The sequence below is a fragment of the Trachemys scripta genome, chromosome 2, assembly GCF_013100865.1.
Source record: "Trachemys scripta elegans isolate TJP31775 chromosome 2, CAS_Tse_1.0, whole genome shotgun sequence".
NCBI classification, from domain to species: Eukaryota; Metazoa; Chordata; order Testudines; family Emydidae; genus Trachemys; species Trachemys scripta.
The window spans coordinates 240,662,123-240,685,657 of NC_048299.1; the positions used below are offsets into that span (position 1 = coordinate 240,662,123).

The following is a 23,535-nucleotide window of genomic DNA, read 5'->3' on the forward strand; positions in this document are numbered from 1 at the left end:
AACAATAAGTGAAGTAAGAGTGTGTGTGTGTGTGTGTGTGAAGATTAAAGATGTTCTAGAACTAACAAACTGTGTGCTGGTCTAAGGTGGGAAATATCCTCCCAACAACTGGGATCAGGGGTTCTTGTCCTAAAATACTTTTGCTATCATAGACTTAACAGTGCCAAAGGATTCAAATATTCAGATATATCTAACCTCTGTACTTGCATGAGAAAGGAGAGATGAAACAACTCTTGACTTCTCTGACTTGTACATGCATATTTCCATTTCTTTATGCTATTTTATGTTGTTTCAATTGTGCAGGAAAATTTGTGTAGTCAAAGAGGTTTATTACCCAACACAGATGGCCAGACGTTTCAGATTTCCATTTCAGGCAAGATGAGACAGCAGTATGATAGGATTCATGAAACCCTAACAAGGGTATGTATGATACTTTTTACACTGGCATTTTTCTATGTTTATATTTAAAACATGACAGACCAAGGATGTGTGCAGTCTTTAAATTAATGTTCACATCATAATATTTTTCAGAAACATGGTCCTGCTAGACTTTTAGATTCATCTGCAACTACTTTTGAACAGAGTACTAAGGCATACCATACCATGAACAAATTTCTTGGCTCCTTTATTGACCACGTACGTATACAGACTTTATTTATCAGGCTAAATAGAATGAAAGTGTGAGAGATGAGAGATTGTGATTTAGATTGAGATTTTGGGATGTAAGGTTAGAGACTGGTCATTGGAGATTGTATTGTTACTATAATACTTTGTAGAAGGCAAAAAATAACTGTACGGCCCAGTAATGCCAACACACTTTTCACTTACATCAATTCCCTAGATAGTATGAATTCATTGTATAACAGATACTCCTGGGGGCAGAATTCATGGCCCATGCGGATTTTTTTGCTTCTCCGCAGAAAAATGAGTTTCTGGCAGGGAAGCAAAGGGAAGCCACAAGAGTGGTTACGGGCCCCTTGGAGCAACAGGCAGAGAGGTAAATCACTATGGTGGGGCTGGGGACACTCCAGCCAGTGCCAGGTCAGACCCACTCCCGATGCATCCGGAACCCCCAATATCCAGACTCTCCCGCTGAGTTCCCTGTACCCGGAGCCCCCCTGTGCCCAGACCATCCCCACCCCCCGAAACCTCCTACTCCTGCACCCAGCCCTTGCCAGCCTCATCCCGGCCGGGGGGTCCTACCCTGAGCCGGGCTCAGCTGCTAGTCCCAGCAAGGCTGGGGGTCGGGGAGAAGGACACTTCCCTTGCACGGAGCGGCTGGGCCAGGGCCGGGTCAGATCCCCTGGCTCTGCACCTCCCCCCCCCCCACTTCCTGCCCCCATCACTCCTCAGCTGCGGGGTGAGGGGTCACTGTGTGAGGAGCTGCTTCCCTGTCTGCCCAACCCTCCTGCATCTGGACCCCCATCCCTACACCCAGACCACCCCCTGCACTCAAACCCCCACCCGATGAGCCCTACCCCCTATACACTTGGACCATCCCACGAGCCCCCCGCACCTGGATCCCAACCCCTCTGAGCCCCAACCAGCTCCACCCAGATCTCCACTCCCCCCAGCACCCAGACCCCCCTGCTGAGCTCCCCAGATTCCCCCCCATTATGCCCCATGTCCACACACTCAGAAACACCCCCCGTGAATCCCAGCTACATTCACCTGGAGCCCCTTGCAGAGTCCCATTGCCCCTGCACCCAGAAACCCCCCAACGAGCCCCTATGCATCCAGATGCCCTCTGCACCCAGACCTTCCCCCACTGAGCTGCCAGCACTCAGATTGGCCCACACAGAACCCTCTCACCCACACCTGGATCCCTCCACATACTTGTATCCTGCCGCACTGAGCCTGGTTGCTCACACCTGGTGTGCGTGGCACAGTTTTGCTCACCGTGGTGAGTTGCTTCACCTGCTACTCTTGAGGCAATAAATAAATATGGAGGTTCCAGCACGTACTGGGGCAGGCCTGGCCCTTGTGCTGTGTCAGGGTCAGGGTCAGGTGCAGCCTCACCACTCAGTTGGTGTCCTGGGGACGAGTTGCAGGGTGATCTCGCACCTCCGTGCAGCCATTGGCTTCTGTTCCCCACTGCTATGCTGGAGCCTCCAGATCTATTTATTGACAAATAAAATTTGCAGAATTTTAAAATATTGTGTGCAGAATTTTTAATTGTTTGGCTCAGAATTCCCTCAGGAGTAAACAGAGTGGACAGTACTCTTTTAATTCATACTACTATTTTAAGTAGTTATTCTCCACCTTTTGTAAAGTGCACTTCTAGCATTTTTTACCCTGAGGATCCTAGAGCTAAGTATTGGGGGGGGGGGGGTTGTTTGTTTTGTTTTCCTCTTGTAGGTTCATAAGGATATGGATTATATTGTAAAGGACAAGTTGCTGCTGGAACGAATTATTGGCATGGAGTTCATGGAACCAATGGAAAAAAGTATCTTTTACAATGGTATCAGCTTGATCTCTTTGACTTAATATTTATTTCACTATAAATGTGCAGGGTGCTATTCAAACAACTAAATTGACATGTCCTTGCCCTTGGAGTTCACACTCTAAATTGGAGTTTACAACAGAGAGGTGTGAGGATGAGAATTGTGATGGTATGGGAGACAGTTGCTGTGCATTAGCCAGAGTGACAATACCTTGGGTCATGAGGGTTGTTCTTCAGTGGCATGCCTTTGTAACAGGTCTTAGGTATCTGAAGGGTTGCTACTTGGAACTGTGTACACATTTACACAGTACTCTTTATGATTTGACATCTAGGTCTGATACTGGCCAGCAGTCCTTGTTTAATTAGAATGCTTCTCGGCATAGTTGGTGATTGTATTGCTTGTTAAACTGCCTGAAGTGGGGAATTTTCAGAAGCCATTTTCTGAAGGAAAAGCAAGGCTACTCATCAGGATCTATCATTATTTGAGACTCTTGCCTATGCATATTCACAATATCCACTCACCTTCCCATCTTTCTTGGAGTTCTGTTTCCAAGGTTTAGTGGAAGAAAACGAGGAGGTTGAGACTGCACAGCTTTTTTTATAGCCTCTCCTCCAAATACTCAGTGCTGGGAAACAGCACTTGTGCAACCCCAACAGGCACTGCTTTCTAGAAAGTTCCTGTGGTGCCAAGGGTGTGTATCTCACAGATGTACAAGGCCACACTTGAACTTCATTTAATGAGCAGTAACTTTCCTTAGGGGGAACAAGAAAGACCAGTTTCAGAGGAACAGGGGAAATTACAGGATTTCAGCTGTACTTGTTGATAAATCCTGCATTGCATCCATTAAACTAGAGCAGAGAGACTTAATGTGTTCCCTCATTTAATTTCCATAATATAGGGATAACCACACATCACTTCATGTGGTGATCAGGTCAGTATTATATTACCTGTATTTTGTGGAGCCTGTGCTATATCTGGAATCTGCAGCTGTGTGATAGTTTAAAGATGACATGAACAGTTGAATGTTACTACCTAGGGGAACAAAATGACAGAGGAGGTGGAATGCTAACCACAGCCAGTGTAAGTTGGGTTTGGGCCTTTTTTGGCTAGTTCTTGAGAGAATAAAATGGAGATAAGAGACTCCATGAAATGTGCCAAGCCACAGTTAGGAGATATTTTCCTTAAAATATATGGAAATTGGCTAACCATTAGGAAACCAGATTAGACACATGCCTCGTTGAAGCTGTAAAAAAATTGGAAGAGGATTTCTCTTTTCCAATTACTTATATTCAAGTAGATCTGTTACTGGATTTTATGCTTCCTGGTCAAAATGTTTTCTGATATTTTTATATTGTTTCTTTTTCTTTGCTATTATTATTATTGTTATTGTGTATAAATTCATGTTTCTCTGTAGGGAATGTTATCTATTGATAAAAGACATAGAAGAGGATAAGTGATCTGAACTTGAAAACATACTACACCTCTACCTCGATATAACGCTACCCAATATAACACCAATTTGGATATAACGTGGTAAAGCAGTGCTCTGGGAGGGTGGGGCTGCGCACTCTGGCGGATCAAAGCAAGTTTGATATAACACGGTTTCACCTATAACGTGGTAAGATTTTTTTGGCTCCCGAGGACAGCATTATATTGAGGTAGAGGTGTATATTAAAACAAAGGGATTTTTCTGTCCTGAAAACCAAATGAGGAGACATAACTAAAGACCTCCTGTTACTGAGGCCCTGATTCAGCAAAGCAATTAATTACTTTGCTGAATCAGGGCCAGAGTCAGCACTTGCTCAAGATGTTAGTGACAAGGAACTCGGACGTGCATATGACATAAAAATGGCTAAATTTACCATCAATCTGGACAATCTGGTTTAGACTTTCAGATTAGGTGCATGTAGGTATATGAATGCAGTTGTGAATGTGGCACACCTGTTTTTGAAAATCTGGCACTTTGTCAGGAAAGCTATATTGTAGATTATATTTAAAAGCTATTATGTTATTTTTGGTTGAGAACAATATCATGATTATGCTTCTGTGACGTATTTCCTTGTCCTAAATTTCCATTATTGTTTTATCAATCATAGAATATCAGGGTTGGAAGGGACCTCAGGAGGTCATCTAGTCCAACCCCCTGCTCAAAGCAGGACCAATCCCCAGACAGATTTTTGCCCCAGATCCCTAAATGGCCCCCTCAAGGATTGAACTCACAACCCTGGGTTTAGCAGGCCAATATTCAAACCACTGAGCGATCCCGCCCGTCCTAAGATTTTATAATCTTAGGTATACTGACCTGTATTAGGGAACTTCACAAATTATTATCATAGAAATTAATTTATATTTTTTTGCAACAAGTTATTTTCTTTCTATAGATGAAGGACATTCTTTCAGCGATGTTCTCTTTTACGGCAATGAGGCCACACTTCTCATCTTCGATATACTGTTTTTCTCTGTTGTGGATTTGGCTTCCCAAAGTTTTATCCTAGCAGCTGTTCTCACATATTTGCAACAGGAGGTAAATTTGCATTTTTTAAACCCCATATTTTAAAAATAAGGTAGTTTATCTAATCTATGTATTTAATAGGGTGTGCTCACAGAAAACTATACTAACAAACTATTTAAAAAAATACTGGCTTTTCTCATAAAATAAGAAAAGACTTATGAACCAAAAAAAAATTTACACTGCATGTTTATGCACCATGTATGTATAGGACACAAATAACAGCACTCAAAAGAAAATACACAGAGCAATGGAAATTAATCAGAGTCCCAGAATAGCTAATGCTGGGACTTTCAAAGGGACCAACGGGAGTTAAGTGCCCAAATCCCATTGAAATCTAATGAGCTGAGCACCTAACTCTCTTAGGCCCCTTTTGGAAATCTCCACCAAAATGAATGTATTTCCATTAATGTGTAGTTTCTTCCTTTTTCTCCTTCACACAATTCCATATATGATCAACTTGATAAGATTTGTAAATGTCACCAGTAGTAAAGATTTTTGGAATATAAACTGTTTTAAGATATGAATAGAAAGTTCTGATATAATAAGTACAAATATCAAAAATATTTGGAGGGTTCAGTCTCTTCCTCAGAAGGGAAGGGATGCTGCAAATATAATTAAAGGATTATTATTTTGGACATGATAACAAATTGCTTGACTCTCCACTCTTGGAAAAACATCTTGGATTACAGTATCATTAGTGTGACACAGAGACAATCCAGGTCATACGTTGTTACCATTATCACGATCATAGTTTACAGGTTTTTAGAGGCCCTAGGCTCAGCCTCTTAACTGTTGAGATGTAATAATATCTGTCATTTAACATTTGATTCCTAAATAAAAAAGCCTAGTGTTAGTATAGAAGCCCGTCTAATGCAGGTGTACTGTTGTGGAAAGTCCAAACATTTGATAGAGTACATAATTGATTGATTATTTTCTATCATGTACAGAAACTGAATTATTTAAAATATTTCTTCCATTGTTATGAAACTTGTTTAATATTATTTTTAGATTTTTAGGTTTATTCGTAACACTGCTGGGCAGAAGAATTTGGCATCCAAAACCTTGGTGGATGAAAGATTTCTTATTTAATTGACTCAAAAGATTAAATATTTTTGTACAAGAGCTAATCATGGAATGAAACCATCCTGAGCTACAGATTAGTCTGCAGTGCTATGTAAATCTTTTGACTTTTTATATTGTGTGCTAGAAAGTTTTGTTTTTGTATAACTTTCAGATTTTTGTGTTGTGAATAGTAAACCATATGTCTTGAAGTGAACGATACGTGACGCCAAGACAGTCAGAAATTAAGCTGAGTACTGTCATTAGCACAAGATAAAATCAATTTATTGCCTTCAGTGAGGGTATATGCCATTTCTTTTTAAGAGATAATTTTAGTGCTTCTGCTGCTGACTGGGGTTATAATTTTCCTCATATATACATGTTTCCAAAATAGCTTAAAGAAATTATCCCTTATTTTCAGAATTCCATTTTCTGACAGCATTTCCTATGAAATACAATCAAATGTATTTCAGGTTCACCACAAGTGAGGATCTGCCCTGAATTCCTAACTAGTATTGAAACAAATACTTAGAAGACCATTGAGACTAAGTAGTTGAATCTTTCTCATTTATATAAAATAACTTCAACGTGAAAGTTTAAATTGTGTGATTGCTGATGCGGTTTGATCCACTTTAGCCCACCCTTTGGGTTTGTCTAATTTATCGTTGGGGCAGTATTGCTTTTTTTTTTTTTTTTTTTTCTGCATTGATTGCATATAACATAGCACATGTGTGTTTGAACATTTGCTAGTCTCACAACCATACCAGCTGTGTGGCCCAGTGAATAGGGCAAAGGGTGGAGATGCAGGAGGCCTTGATTCCTTGTTCCCGATCTTCTGTGGAATTAATGTGACCTTGAGCAGCTCACTTAACTGCTCTGGGCTTGTTTTCATAGCCATGAAATTGAAGAACTGATACTTATCTTTTAAAACGCACTGAGATGCTCTGTGGATGGAAAGGGCTGTGCAAGCGCCTATTCTTATATTATTGTTTTAATATATTCCCTGATTATTCCATTTTCTGACAGCATTTCCTCATGATTTAACATAGTGACCATATCCCACATAAACTACTTCAGCCATTGGAATGTAATCCGCTGAATAGTTATTAAAATGCTACTTACAGGGAGATTTTCAAAGGCTAAAGGGGCAGGTGAGTGCCTAATCCCCAATTGTGCCTTTGAAAAGTCTCCCTGCTCTAGTGTGTTTTAAAATAACATTTGTTTTTCAGTAAATGATTACTCTACTGCATGGTGTCATAGTTTCATAGCCATGCCACTTGTCTTAAGATAATTCAGCAGGGAACAATCATCAGCAAAAAACGTAAAGATCCCAGTTCAGAAAAGCATCACTATTTAAGAATAGCACTTAAGTCCCATTGTCTTAATTGGGACTTAAGCAAATGTTTAATTTTAAACATGCTTATCTGACCCAGGGCCAACATATCTGATAGAGGTATTATATTTGAGATTCTTCTTAGCTACATAAAGAGGAAGATGTCTCTTATGGTGCCATATCATGTCTTTAAGCTGTGGTTACCATAGATTTCAGTCTCAAAGCCATTACAGATCCAGTATGCTTACTTTTGGTTTGCAAAAACAAATGCTGCTTGCTAATTCAGAATAGTTACCATTAACTGGTAAAATGTTGTGACTCTCCTGAGGTCATGGTGGAGTTAGATGGCATAATCTGAGGGCCTGACTTTCAGTGGGACATCCATTTATTCACATGCAGCTTATCACAAGACTATATTTCCATACACAGTTCCTGTGCACTAAAACCTGTTCACACAGATAACTGATACTAATACTGTATGTGTATGCACAGTACTTTGTTCAGGCATGTTTTGTTGTAAAGAGTTTTCAGTGCAAAAATTCCAATATCTGTATGAACAAGTGTTAGTTCACAAAACTGTGTGTGCTGGTGTGGACAAATTGGAGGCCATAGCCTGGAAATCAGGTACAGTAAATAGGGCTCACTGTAGCTTAGTTCATTGTTATTGTTATGATAGCTTTAAAGCACAGTTCTCTGAATAGCGGCTGTATAAATGGCATTGTAGTGTTCTGCGGTGGTGTCTCTCAATTATTTCTTTATCAAATGTGCTCTATTGAAAAGTATAAAGATTTTTTTTCTAACTGCCAACTCTGCAAACTGAGCCTTTTGCCATCTTATGCATCATGGCCAGTAATAAAAATTCTGCAACCCAAATGTATGCCCTCATGAGACCTGTGCAGCCCCATTGCCTTGAATGCCTTTGCACATGTAACTTAGCAGATCTTAATAAACAATTCTGTTGCTGAGGTACAAAATGGGCTTGTACAAGATGGTAGCTCACTGAGTCTTGACTAACCACAAGCTAACAGGTGTGAAAAGGTCTAGGAACTAATTTTTGTCACTAAAATGAGCAAATAGACCTTGAATGCATGCAATGCAGATCTGTTGTATAAGAAAATGCTGTTTTTATATAGTCACTTTTCAGAGTAGAACCACTCTTTAAACATACCTCTCAAAAATATTTTGATTTTATTGCTTACTTGAGTCAATTCAATTATACTGCCTCTTAATTTGTACTTAGTAAGCTTAATCAATTAAGATTTATTACACTAGTATAGTCTGGAAATAATTCAGTGGGGAGGTACTGCATAACAGTGTTTGTGTGTATCACACAGTAGTCACAACTCAGGTGCATAATGAAGCATCTAAAAAGTATGCTCTAGCAGTGTTAATTTGCTTACAATAAAGTTAGCTTTCTATATAATTTCTGAAGTTCTGGTGTGTCTTATATTATAAATTTGGTTTGTAAATTAGCCCTTCTTTTTACGTTTTAGCATGTTTTTCAAGATTTGTACCACATTTTATAGTCATTTTAGTAACTTTAGGTTTAAGAGAGTCATTAGGTACTAGGAGAATCATCAATACTGTCCTTGAATGGATGTGTTGCCTAGCATTTTTATCTCTGTAATTGGCTCTTAGTGACCAGGTTAAAGAGCTGTTCAAAGAAAACTTGCCTATGTGAGGGGATGGATGGGGGTTCTATCCGCAGCTTAGTTTTGACCTGAACACCTCTCTCTGAATAGGAAATAACTTTTTCCCTTTCATTCTTCCTAAATGGTAAGTTCCTCTTTGAAAAGCAGCTTCCCACTCATTCTTTGTTAATTTTGAGATTGAATTCACAGAAGACACTGGTAACTTATATACCACTTTTGGTCCAATAAAATATATTACTTCATCCACCTTGTCTCTCTAATATCATGGAACCAACATGGGTACAACAACACTGCATAAAACTTTTAGGCAGAGCACACAAAAGCTTTGGAATCCTTACAGTTTGGAGGGATTTTATTGAGGGACGCGTTTCACTTGTTAAAAACAAATTCTAAGTAAATACAAAAATATTCTTTCAGGGTTAGTTAAATATCTCTCCTCCTGTGTATTTCCTTTTTATGGGCATTTAGGTAAGAAAGAGGGTACTACAGCTACCAAGATGAAAGAACTTTAGGTAAGCTCAAAACCTTGTCTCTCTCACCAACAGAAGTTGGTCCAATAAAAGATGTTACCTCACCCACTTTGTGTGGTTTCAACTGAGAGAGACAGTTTTGAAATAATTGCAGATGATGAAACCTCCATTAGGCAGTTGAATTTTTCTTTCATACTTGCTTTATAATGGCTACATGAAAAGCATCGGTTGCGCTTTGTTCTCATTTTGGTGGACATTTGTTCAAGAAATAACACTTTTGATATTTTTACTAATTAATTATAGTGGATCTTTTTCATATTCAGTTAGTTGATTTCTACTTTATGCTTGTAAACATTTTGTAATAAATCATATGATATTTCTATCTTTCCATTGTACGTGTCTCTCTGAGGAGTAAGGGAATTTTTAAGGATTTGGGGATTTTTTGGTCAATGATAATTGTTATATCATGATGATTGAGGGTTGTATTATTCCTCCTACTTCAAGGAGCTTGAGAGGAACTGATCTACAGGAGAGGAATGCTGCCTCTGTGATATCGTCCTTGTCCCTCAACCTGCAGAAGGTCTTTCATAGGTGCATCATGGGAACTGGGCTTTGTAGATGGTGAGTGGATAGCAAAATGGCTGCTCTGCTATACAGTATTGTGCGTCACCACATCTGCTGGATGAATTAGCTTATTGCTGGGTGCTGATGCCCTATGATAACAGTGCTAAAAAAGTCAATGTAAAGTAAAAACAACTTACAATGACTGGGTTATATGCCACGACACATTTTAAGGGACTGAATGTGCAGAAAGGAAAATTAAAATCCATATGTAAATACTAGAAAACAGTAAAAAGGAAAAGTCTGTAGGTTTTTTTTTTTGTTTTGTTTTGTTTTTACATACATTAAAAGGAAAGAATGAATGAAAAACAAAAACAAAAAAACCCAAATTCCTTATATGTAGTCAGTTCGGATGCTGCTGGCTTTAAATAATGATAGTAAGATTTTTGCATATGCTTGCTGAACTACAGAGAGTGTCTGTCTCAGAGCCTGGGTGCCACCAGTTCTTTCAGGCACAGGCCTTTGAGCAGTAGTGCGACTTTTCTGAGACAGAAGGTTGTTCCAAGTAAAGCACAGTACAGCAAGTCAGTCTGTGGGTTACAAAAGACTGGTGAGATCACTGTCCTCAGGAAAAGCTGCAGCTTCCAAGTACTGAAAAGATGGAAGAATGATTCCTGATTGCTACTGAAAACTTAATTTTCATAATTAAGTCATGGACTAAAATTAGCCCCTATGTTGTATCCACCAGGCAAAGTATTAACAATTTCAACAGAACTTTATTTACAGTGCAAGTCTCTTCTCCAAGCTGTAGCTGCACACACTCTGTAACTCTCCCAGCCTCCTCAACTCCTCCCCCCTCCTTCCTGTTTCCTGTCTTTTCAGACTCCCAACAGCCAGTGCTCCCAGTTCTAATAATCACATTCCTTCCCCTCTTAAGAAACTTTCCAAATTAAAATAAACATTGTTGTTCTAACCCCAGGAACAAATATGAAACAAGACACTATACTGTTGGCAGGACTATTATACTGAAAACACTGTAGATACTACATAACATAGTGTTTAGTCCAGGCAGGTGGTCGTCTGAGTCTGACAGGCCGTCTCTCAAGCCCCGGTTCCAGTGCAATGTCTTGTTGTGTTGGTTCTACAGTGAAGTCATCCAATGCAGACTGGGTGTTGGCATAATCTCCTCTTGGTGCATAGGCAGGTGCAAGATAAGCATTCCATACCTGCCCATCAGAAAGTCGATAGGTGTAAGGTCCCTTCTCTATGATTTTAAGAGGAGCTGTGAATTTATGGCCCCCTTTGCGTAAGATTTCAGGAATCCGTATTCTGACAAAGGAACCACACTCAAACTTTGGTTCCTTAGCACCCCGCCATTTGTCTCTGAAAGCCTTAGACTTAGCTTGATTCTGTTCAACTGTCTTTCTCTCAGCATTACTTAGTGTCCTTGAAGCAAATGCAACAGTCCTCTCTGTGTTGTCCTCATGAAGTTGTGTGAGGACAGCCCCAAGTCCATAATCAGAAGCATCAGTAGTTACAATTGTGGGCAATGTGGGACTGAATAATGCAAGTACTGGACTATGTACAATCAAGTCTTTCACCCTTTCGAAACTAACTTGTGCATCCGTTGTACACACTAAGGTTGAACTTCTCTGTAGTAATTCTTGTAACGGTTCAATGACAGAAGCATAATTGGGAATGAATTTTGCATACCAGGAGGTAAGACCCAAGAAGGAACGTAAGGTTTGCAAATCTGTTGGAGGAGGAGCATTTGAAATTGCCAGGATATGATCTGGCTCAGGTTTTAGTCCAGCCTGTGAAATTGTATGCCCCAGAAAGGAGAGTTCAGTTTGTCTAAATTTGCATTTGGACCTATTGAGCTTGAGGCCTGCTTTGCTGATGCAGTTTAGTACAGACTGCAGGTTATTGTCATGCTCCTCAGTAGAATTTCCAAACACAATAATATCATCCAAATAGCCCTGAACTCCATGTTGATTCTTCAGAATCAATGACATCATTTTTTTGAAAGGCACTTGGGGCTGATGTGAGACCGTAAAGGAACACGTTTAAAACAAAATAGTTCCTCATGGGTAATGAATGCTGTGAGGTCTCTGCTATCTTCGTGCAACATAACCTGGTGGTATGCGCTCTGCAAATCAAGAGTAGAAAACATCTTTGCTCCACGGAGTTCTGCAAATACTTCCTCTATGTGAGGAAGAGGATGGCTGTCAATCACAATAGCTTTATTTGGCTCCCTTAAGTCCACACAAAGGCAAATGTCTCCACCCTTCTTCTGCGTCACTACTATAGGTGAAACCCATTCCGAGGAGTTAATCTCTTCAATAATGTCCTTTTGAACAAGTTTTCTAAGTTCCTCTGAAACAGCTTCCCTGACTGAAAATGGTAAGCGCTGTAATTTCTGTTGTACAGGCAACACATTATTCCGCATTTTAACTTTATGCAGAAACCCATAAGCACAGCCAAGTTTCTCCTCAACCTGGAGTTGGGTCCCAGCTGAAACTGGTGTGTGTACCGCAAGAGTGCTTTGCTGAGGAAGATCAATTCGTCCATTAACTACCCTGAGATTTAAAGCAGCTAATAAATCTCTGCCAAGGATAGCAGTGCCTTTCTGGACAATGTAGAACTCCGCAGTTACACAGCGATCACCAAAAGTAACTATTGCTGGCAGGCAGCCATGTACTGGAATATGATTTTTCAAATAGCATACCAAGTGAAGTTTGGGTTCAGTAAGAGGCATATCTTTAAAGTAATGCAAATAGATGGAATCAGGTAGTATAGATACTGCTGAGCCAGTGTCCAACATTAGCTGAATAGAGTGTGATTTGCCTGAGGGTATGGCAGAAACATTTACAGTGCACTTTATCTGTTCTGGAATATGTGCAGCAGTGATTTTGTCTACACTCTGCACAGTAACCTCTGGTATTGTAACTGCATGCATCTGTTGATTGAACTGGCTACTGCGACGTACTTTAGTAAAATGCCCAATCTTTTTGCAATGATTGCACTGAGATACTTTTGCTGGACATCCTGTGTAGCTTGCAAGATGTTATGGGGATCCACAGCGAAAGCATGCTTTTACTGTATTTTGCATTCACTGATTCAGTGGCTTTTCATTAGTTTTCCTTTTGCAATTGTTTGTCTGCAGTGAGAGTGAACTTTTCTGCAAAGGAGTCACAGCCTGGACTGGGCCTCTTGTACCCTGGCTCATTATTTTGGCTTCAGCTGTAGCTGACTCAATCTGAGTAGCAATGGTTATTGCTTTTTCTAGTGTAAGTTGTGGTTCTAGAAGTAAGCGTTCTCTTGCATGAAGCATTGTTGTTTTCTCAATGAGCTGGTCTCTAATCATCTCATCGGCCATATTCCCAAAGTCACAAGTTACAATCAGACTCCTCAGGGAAGCCATATACTGCATTATAGTCTCCCCTGGTTTCTACTCACACTGGCGAAATCTGTAGCGATTAGCTACTACATTCACTTTTGGCACAAAAAAGTTCTTTAATGCAGTGAGTGCAGTCGCATATTTATCATCTGCAAGGGGAAAAGTGTAAAATATACACTGCCCTTCTGCTCCAAGGCAGTGGATTAGCAGAGCACGCTTTCTTACTTCAGAAATCTCTGTAGCACTGATTGCAAGCAGATAAGTCTCAAACATACGGATCCAGGCAGTAAAAGCAATTGGAGGCTCACCTGGGCTTTGCAGAAAGGGTGCAGGTGGGTTCAGAGGCAGAAGATCCATCCTCATCGCCAAAATGTTGTCTCCACCAGGCAAAGTATTAACAACTTCAACAGAACTTTGCTTACAGTGCAAGTCTCTTCTCCGAGCTGTAGCTGCACACTCTGTAACTCTCTGACTCCTCAACTTCTCCCCACTCCTTCCTGTTTCCTATCCTTTCAGACTCCCAACAGCCAGTGCTCCCAGTTCTAATAATCACATGCAGCATCTAAACACCACACCCTAGTTACCCATCCTTTTGCCTTCCTGCATAGATAGTCATCATCACCAAATGAAATGCATTTCCATCCCCCTAAGAAAAATCTCTCTATCGTATCCAGGTGGGTCTTCAACAAGCTATCTCTTGTCCACATCTTAATCATCTGTGATGGGGTGAGACAGCAGTGTAGATTAGGACTTCACATATTGTTGACACTGAGATCTTACTGCCCTATCACTTTTCTTAGCAACTTCACTCACACCAACAATGTCTATAAATCTGTCCCTGGGGAACTCCATAGGAGCCACTGTTTTGGCCAATCTGCAGATACACTGGACAAACTAGTTGAAACTATAGTAGGGAGAGAATTGTCAGACACATAGATGAACATAATTTGTTGGGGAAGAATCAACATGTTTTTTCTAAAGGGAAATCCTGTCTCAGTAGTCTACTAGAATTCTTTGAGAGGGTCAACAAGCATGTGGACAGAGGGGTCCAGTGGATATAGTGTACTTAGATTTTCAGAAAGCCTTTGACAAGGTCCCTCACCAAAGGCTCTTATGCAAAATAAGCTGTCATGGGACAAGAGGGAAGATCCTCTCATGGATCAGTAACTGGTTAAAAGATAGGAAACAAAGGGTAGGAATAAATGGTCAGTTTTCAGAATGGAGAGAGGTAAATAGTGGTGTCCCGCAACGGTCTGTACTGGGACCAGTACTATTCAACATATTTATAAATGATCTGGAAAAAGGGATAAACAGGTGGCAAAATTTGCAGCTGATACAAAACTACTCAAGATTGTTAAGTCCAAAGAGCTACAATGGGATTCCACAAAACTGTGTGCTTGGGCAACAAAATGGCAGATGAATTCATGTTGATAAATGCAAAGTAATGCACATGGGAAAACATAATCCCAACTATACATATAAAATGATGGGGTCTAAATTAGCTGTTACGATTCAAGAAAGAGGTCTTGGAGTCACTGTGGATAGTTCTCTGAAAACATCCACTCAATGTGCAGTGGCAGTCAAAAAAGCAAACAATATTGGGGATCATTAAGAAAGGATAGATAATAAGACAGAAAATATCATATTGCCTCTATATATCCATGGTATGCCCACATCTTGAATACTGCATGCAGATGTGGTCGCCCCATCTCAAAAAAGATATACTGGAATTGGAAAAGGTTCAGAAAAGAGCAACAAAAATGTTTAGGAGTATGGAACAGTTGACATATGAGGAGAGATTAATAAGACTGGGACTTTTCAGCTTGGAAAAGAGATGACTATAGGCATCTATCATATCCCCTCTTAAAGTCATGACTAGTGTGGAGAAAGTAAATAAGGAAATGTTATTTACTCCTTCTCATTACACAAGAACTAGGGGTGATCAAATGAAATTAATAGGCAGCAGGACTTGGCTATGCGGACCATGGCCACTGCGATTACTATGCGCAGAAGCTCATGGCTTCAGGTGTCGGGCCTTCCAGCGGAGGTCCAGAATACCATCCAGGACCTCCCCTTCGACTCTGCTGGTCTTTTTGCAGAGCAGACAGACTCATGGCTGCACAGTCTGAAGGATTCTAGGGCAACCCTTAAGTCTCTGGGAATCCATACACCTGCTCCGCAGAGGAAGCCCTTCAAGACCCAGCCTCCCCAGTGCTTCTACTCGGGGGAGCACGAGGCAGGACTTCAACAGAAGAAGGGGCAGGAACAATAGGAGGAGGCCATCAAGATCCTCATCCGACCAGGGCCATGGTTCATTCAAACAGCCTCCTGGCCCTAAGCCTAACTTTTGAAGATGCGCCCGAGGACGGAGCACCAGTCCATCTCCTGGATCCTTCTCCCCCTTTTGCGAACCGTCTGTCCCTCTTCTACCATGCCTGGGCCCAGATTACCTCAGATTGCTGGGTACTGAGCATGGTAGAAGTGGAATATTCTAGCCAATTCTGTTCCCTCCCTTCCCCGTCCCTCTTTAGGGACCCCTCTCACAAGCAACCCTTTTTACAGGAGGTGCAGTCGCTCCTTGCTTTTGGGGCAATAGAGGAGGTTCCTCAGGAGTTCGGGGGGGAAAGGGTTCTACTTCTTATACTTCCTCATCCCCAAGGCTAAAGGCGGGCTCAGACCTATCAACATATTCATAAAGAAAGCGAAGTTTTGCATGGTCTCCCTGGCCTCCATCATTCCTTCCCTGGATCCAGGGGACTGGTACGCCACCCTCAACTTGAAGGACGTGTACTTTCACATCTCCATCATCCTGGCCAACAGATGATTTCTCCGGTTTGTGGTCAATGCCCAGCACTACCAGTTTACTGTGCTTCCATTCGGGCTCTTGGCGGTCCCTCAGGTATTTACGAAGTGCATGGGCATCGTGGTGGCCTTCGTCTGTAAACGTCAGGTCCAAGTCTTCCCGTACCTGGATGACTGGCTCATCAAGGCCAGGTCACAAGCACAAGTGGAGGAGCACCTGGCCCTCACTCATGCCATCTTTCTCAGGTTGGGCCTCATGCTGAATGTGCCCAAGTCCACACTGACCCCAACACAGAAGATAGAATTCATTGGGGCTCTCCTGGACTCCACGCAAGCCAGGGAATCCCTGCCTGAGGCCCGCTTCCAAGCTCTCAGGGACATTATCGAGAATCTCTGCCGATTCCCCACACCCATTGCCTGAAACTGCTGGAGCATATGGTGGCCTGCACTTATGTGGTCCAGCATGCCAGGTTGTGTCTCCGTTCCCTACAAATGTAGCTGGCGCAGCTGTACAAGCCCAGTCAGGATTCTCTGGACAGAATAGTCACACTCCCCCCTGAGGTTCTAGAGTCCTTTGGTTGGTGGTTGCAGGCTCAGGTGGTCCGCGGGGGAGTACCCTTTGCTAAACCGCAGCCCTCTCTAGAGTTAGTCACGGACGTCTCAGCACTCAGATGGAGAGCACAGTTGGGCACTATCAGGCCACAGGGCATGTGGTCCCAGGCAGAACTATCGCTGCATATCAACATCAGAGAGTTGAGGGTGGTCTGTCTGGCATGCCAGGCATTCCAAGCTCATCTTCAAAGCAACTGTGTGTCGGTACTGATGGACAACATCACAGCAATGTTTTATATAAACAAACGGTGGTGCTTGCTCCTCTCCCCTGTGCCAGGAAGCCCTCAACCTGTGGGACTTCTGCGTTGCCCATTCATCCACCTGGAGGCGTCATATCTGCCGGGAGCTCAGAACGAGCTAGGAGACCGACTCAGCCACTCATTCAATGGGCATGAATGGTCCTTCAGAGCAGATATCACCCTGGACGTCTTCTGGAGGTGGGGCTTTCCCTACTTGGACCTATTCACAACACAGAAACAGGAAATGTCATCGCTTCTGCTTCTTCCTGAACCTCAGCCCAGGTTTCATCACGGACGTGTTTCACCTGTCATGAGCGAATCACCTGCTCTATGCGTTTCTGCCCTTCCCTCTCATACACAAGGTCCTCCTCAAAGCCCACCTGGACAGGGCCTCATTAATCATCATAGTACCGTGGCCTTGCCAACACTGGTTCACCACACTGTTGGACCTATCAGTGGACAGGCCCGTAGCCCTTCCCCTGTTCCCGGACCTCATCACACAAGACAACGGCAGGTTACGACATCCCAACCTGGAGTCCCTGCACCTCACAGTGTGAAAGCTCCATGGTTAAACCAGTCTGAACTTCAATGCTGCGACTCAGTCCTTCTCGGAAGCCGGAAGCTCTCTACTCGAGCCACTTACCTTGCCAAGTGGAAGTGGTTCTTGATTTGGCCTATGCAGAAGGGTACTCCTGCACCATAAGCCTCGATCCCGTTTATTTTGGAGTACCTGCTTGACTTGAAATGGCAGAGGTTGGCGACCTCTTCCATCAGGGTTCACTTGGCCGCCATCTCTGCCTTTCACCCGGGGTGGAGGGTAGGTCGGTCTTTGGAAACTCGATGGTAGGCCGCTTCCTCAAGGGGCTGCATAGACTGTATCCTCAGGTGAGACAGCCTTTTCCTCCTTGGGACCTCAGTCTAGTCCTCGCCAGGCTTATGGTCCCTCCCCCCCCCCCCTTTGAGCCCATGGCAACGTTCCTTGCTCTACCTATCTTGAAAGGTAGCTTTCCTTGTGGCCATCACCTCAGCTAGAAGGGTCTCTGAACTCAAGGCGCTGACATCTGAGCCCCCTTACACTGTTCTTATAAATACAAGGTGCAACTACCCTGCGTTTCTTCCTAAGGTAGTCTCTCAATTCCGTATAAATCAGGACATTTTCCTACCTGTGTTTTTTTTCCCAAGCCTCATGCCAATAACAAAGATTTCATGCTTCATTCCTTGGACGTGAGACGTGCCCTGGCTTTCTATATCGAGTGCACAAAGCCGTTACAGAAGTCTCCACAGCTCTTCAGTGCTGTTGCAGAGAGGATAAAAGGGCATATCATCCTGGATCACGTCATGCATCAGGACTTGCTATGACTTGGCCAAGATTCCGGTCCCGACATTGACAGCGCCCTCTACAAGAGCTCAAGCATCATCTGTCGCTTTCCTAGCTCAAGTGCCCATTCAGGATATATGCAGCGCAGCCACATGGTCCTCTCTCCATACCTTTACCTCGCATTATGCAATTTTGTAGCAGTCCAGAGATGACGCAGAGTTTGGCAGGGCAGTGCTGCAATCTGCGACCAGATGAACTCCGACTCCACCTCCAAGAGTACTGCTTAGGAGTCACCTAATTGGAATGGACATGAGCAAGCACTCGAAGAAGGAAAAACTGTTTCCTACCTCTCATAACCATTCTTAGAGATGTGTTGCTCATGTCCCTTCCAAATCCCGTCCTCTGTCGGAGTATTCTGGCAAGAAAGAACTGAGCAGGCGGGATCACCAAGGACCTATATACACCACCATAAAGGCACCACTCCCAGGGGCTCCACGGCCGACCTGATGGATACCGCTAGAGGAAAAACCTTCCAACAATCATGCACGTGGTGTGCACACACCTAATTGGAATGGACATGAGCAACACATCTCGAAGAAGAACAGTTACAAAGGTAGGTAACCATTTTTTCTGTTCATTTCCTCTGGAGCACCTGGCATTGGTCATTGTTGGAAGACAGGATACTGGGATAGATGGACCTTTGGTCTGACCGAATATGGCTGTTCTTATGTTTGTTTTTTTTAAGATTATGCTTAGAAAATATACACTCATGCAAAGGGAGTGAAGAAGACACTTTTCCAGCACTCCTCATATATCTCTCTTTCAGGAAAAACAGATTAGCTCTTGGGATATAAAACAGGTTTTGCAAAACTGTAGTCTATAATAGACAGTTACTTGAATTTCCATTGGACAGCTCCATATTCAAAGGTAGTTGTGACCTCACAGAATGATGCTTTCACTTTCTGAGGGTGCGGGGTTCATTATAGAGGGCAAGTACAGGAGCTGGCCAGCTAGTACAGCTTTGGGGAAGCTGAGATGAAGAAACAGTGAAATGACTGCTGAATGTGCTCCTTGCCATTGGTTGGGGCACTTAGTCCAAAAAATGTTTATCTAATTTAAAAAAATCTTTGTTTTTTCTTAAAAATGATAAATGAGATGTTTACATCAGCTCTCTAAGCCAAAAATTGTACCGGCTCCTGTCGCCAGGAAACAGATCAGGGGTTTCCGAGCTGTTTTAATTGTTTCACTCACATTGACCTCTGTTCTTGTGAGTTGGGAAAGTCAAAATACCCATCATTTGAGTATGTCAGGGAGCAGGAGCTTTTAAAGTTCAACCAGGGCCCTACCACTCATGTGTCCTGTCCTCTAAAAGAAAGAATCTGCCAGAGAGAGGAGAGTGGAATTGCACATATATCCCAATAAAGCATGCTCAAATATAAGACCAAAACTTTCAAAGTTTTGTGCCCTTATATTTCATGTAATAAATTTATCATGAGCTTTTGCTTTATCAAAATCTGCTCAGGTTGTATGAAGTTGTAACAATATATAGCAATACCATTAGTAACATATATAGCAGGGGTCGGCAACCTACGGCATGCGTGCCACAGACGGCACACGAGCTGATTCTGAGTGGCACACTGCCTGCCCTGTGAGGAGAGGAGGAGGAGGGACGGAGGGGCCGGAAAGCGCCACGCTGGGGGAAGAAGAGGGAAGCTCGGCTGCCGCAGGACCAAGCTTCCCCTCTCCCCCGTTTCTTCCCACAACGTGGTGCATTCCGGCCCCTCCTCCTCCCCCCTCTCCCTGCTGGCGACGGCCCTTGCGAGGGGGAGCGGAGCAGAGCCCAGCGGCAGCGTGCTCGCTGCTCCGTAGAGCAGGCAGAGAGAGGTAGGGACGGGCCTTGGGGAAGGGGGNCTCAAGGCAGGGGGCTGGGAGCACCCCCACGAGCCGAGCACCCCAGCCCTCTGCCCTGCACCCCCTACACACCCTCCAGCCCTCTGCCCTGACCTCCCCCCAACACCCAGCCTTCTGCCCTGCACCTCCACACCCCTCTGCCCTGACCTCCCCCCAACACCCAGCCTTCTGCACCCCCCACACTCCGCCCTCTGCCCTGCACCTCCACACCCACCCCAGCCCTCTGCCCTGCACCTCCACACACCCCCAGCCCTCTGCCCTGACCTCGAGTCGCCCCCAACACCCAGCCTTCTGCCCTGCACCCCCACACACCCTCCAGCCCTCTGCCCTGACCTCGAGTTGCCCCGCTCAGCCCGCTGCAGGCCTAGGTGAACAGAACCCCAGTCTGGAATCGGGCTGAGCAGGCTGGTGGCGTAAGATCAGCATTTTAATTTAATTTTAAAGGACGCTTCTTAAACATTTTAAAAACCTTGTTTACTTTACATACAACAATAGTTTAGTTATATAATATAGACTTATCGAGAGAGACCTTCTAAAAAACGTTAACATGTATTACCGGCACGCGAAATCTTAAATTAAAGTGAATAAATGAAGACTCGGCACACCACTTCTGAAAGGTTGCCTACCCCTGATATGTAGTAATGCCATTAGTTTGTCATTATAAGAACATTTATATTTCAAAGGTTAGATTATGTAAAATATTCTGAACCCTAAATATAACATGGGTTTTCTTGTGTTACCAGCTTGTTTCATGCACAGAATCATTGGCTATCTCAATCTGGCAGCAGATGGCAGTAAATGCATGAAGACAGTCATTCAGTATGGTGAATATATTATGTTCAACATTCTTTGTTTCAGAAAGGTTTACTATCTACTTTTCTTTTCATATTGATCTTAATGTTATTCTTGAATCTCAGCATAGTCCAGACTCAGTATTGAATATTAGAAATATGAGAATAGTTATGTTAACAACATATGGGTATTGAACACAGTCTATTCTCTGGAAGTTTAGCATTTATAATTGTAACCCCCAAAAATGTAACCCTTCTGCCAAGTGGAGCCAGCAGCAACAAGGGCCGGGTTCAGTATCTAGGGGTTCCATTTCAACAATACACCCCCCCCCCCCCCCCCCCCCCCCCCTTTGAGAGGCAATACTTCCCCCTCGCAAGTACAGAGTCTGAGTGTAGCAAAAACTTTTATTAAAAGGAGGAAGTAACTCAGCATTAATCTGGGAAAACAGCACAACTAGGGTTAATAAATACACACCATGAGCAAAACATCCACCCCCAAGTAAGTTGGGTAATGTCCTTTTTCCCCTCAGGTTCTTAAGTCCAGCAACCCAAAAGTCCCTTTAACATGCCCGTCCCTTTTCTGCACCCCACACACAGTTGCTGTCCTTGGCCAGTGCAGCTCCAGAGTTCAGAGGTTCATCTGCAGAGTTCATCTCCCACCCTGTGTGTGTGTGTGTGTGTGTGTGTGTGTGTGTGGGAGTGGGGTAAGGAGGTACCTTACACACTCCACTGGTCAGGCACTCATTCATTGCCTCAACGGCCGATTGCCCACACCTCTGCGGAGCTCTGCTCTGGACCTCTCCACCAGCCGCCCTGATGGCTGCTTGCCATACCTCTCTGCCAGCCTCCCTGCTGGCCACTTGTAATGCTGACAAACCCTGGTCATCGGTGGACAGGGTCAAACCTGGGGCCTCTGTAGCTTAGTGCATGAGCCTCTACCGCAGGGGTCGGCAACGTTTGGCACGCCACGGCCAGCACATCCCTCACCCGTGCCGCTTCCCACTGCCCCCATTGGCCCAGGACGGTGATCTGTAGCCAGTGGGGGCCACGATCAGCCAAACCTGCAGCGTCAGCGGGTAAATAAACGGGCCCAGCCCACCATGGTGCTTACCCTGGTGAGCCGCGTGCCAAAGGTTGCCGACCCCTGCTCTACCGCATGAGCTAAAAGCCAACTGCCTGTTAGCTAAGGCTGTAGAGCAGATTCATTTTATCTCTCTCTCTCTCTAAGTGGTCTCGGAGCCACTAGATGGAATACAGCACCACACCCAGAAGGTGTGTGGGTTACATAATGATAGCTCCCATTATAGATCTAGTTATATCAGGGCTTTTGTTATAATCTCCCGTTTTTAGTTCATAATGCCTGAAAGTTTCAGGTCAGATATCTTTTTTTGGAGTTTGAGTAATACGTACTTTGCTGTGTTTGCGTTCTAGAAAGGTACACACTGTACTTCTCATTTTAAATAAAAAATTTTCTCACTGCTTAAAAATAATTTGAACTCCATAATTTGAAATGCTCAAAAAGGCTAATATAAAATCCGTTCTACATGTGCATTTTCATAGAATCATAGAATAACATAGAATCATCCTGCCATCACTCCCCACAGCAGAACCACCCTGCACCCTGGCACCGATCGACATCGAGGCCCCCCTACACTTCACGGCACCCATCCCGTCCATCAGAGGAGGATGCCTCTCCGGTGCAGTTTCGCACTGCTCCCCCTTGGCCGTCCCTCTCGAGATTACCCTCCCTCTGCGCAGGCAGGGCATCGGGGGCATCTGAGGCACCCAGATCAGGACTGGGAGCCTAAGGTAGGATGCTTTGGCACCCCAAAGGCAGCCTCAGTGGGAATTCTGGACCCCTTGGGCATACCATCAGGCCCAGGGTGCCCCCTGGCATCCCACTGCCTTCCAGATGCAATTCTCAGCCGCCCACCCCAGGACCCTCCACAAAACCCGGACCCAGCCCCACATCCGCCTGTGAAGGCTATGCCTGGTGCTCATGAGGACTCGGTCCCCGAGGATCAAGAGGCCACCACGGAACCAGTCCTGCTAGTGGCTTCCTCCTCCTCGTCCCCTGACGAGGCGGTGGCAGGCACTTCAACGTCTGGGCCACCACCCATGGATTACAGGGCCCTGCAGGAATCTCTCCGACAAGTAGCCCTGAATATGAACCTCCAAGTGGAGGAGGGGGTCGAACAGGTGGACCCTATAGTGGATATCCTGGCACCAGAGGGGGCCCTCTAGGGTGGTCTAACCCATTATAAAAACTATTCAATCAAACACCAAAACTATTTGGCAAACACCTGCCGCCATTCCTCCTACGGCCAAGGGGGCTGAATGTAAAACTCATATCCCTTAGTGGGAATAAAGTATCTCTTCACCCACCCTTCCCCATGCTCTCGTGGTGGAGGTGGTAAATGAAAAAGAGAGG

General features: G+C 43.9%; 1 protein-coding gene across 6 annotated transcripts in view; it reads left to right on the top strand.

Annotated features, from left to right (window-relative positions):
* TMEM67 (transmembrane protein 67) overlaps positions 1 to 6,134 on the top strand; it is a 49,723-nt gene extending 43,589 nt beyond the window's left edge. For 2 of the 6 annotated variants that reach the window (XM_034763277.1, XM_034763278.1), the window contains 5 exons: positions 304 to 420; positions 532 to 636; positions 2,359 to 2,461; positions 4,826 to 4,968; positions 5,965 to 6,134. In XM_034763277.1, coding sequence (XP_034619168.1) covers positions 304 to 420; positions 532 to 636; positions 2,359 to 2,461; positions 4,826 to 4,968; positions 5,965 to 6,045 — 549 coding nt within the window. In that variant the 3' untranslated portion in view covers positions 6,046 to 6,134. The other 4 variants (XM_034763281.1, XM_034763280.1, XM_034763279.1 and 1 more) reach the window with 4 other exon arrangements.
* Positions 6,135 to 23,535: the final 17,401 nt, after the last annotated feature.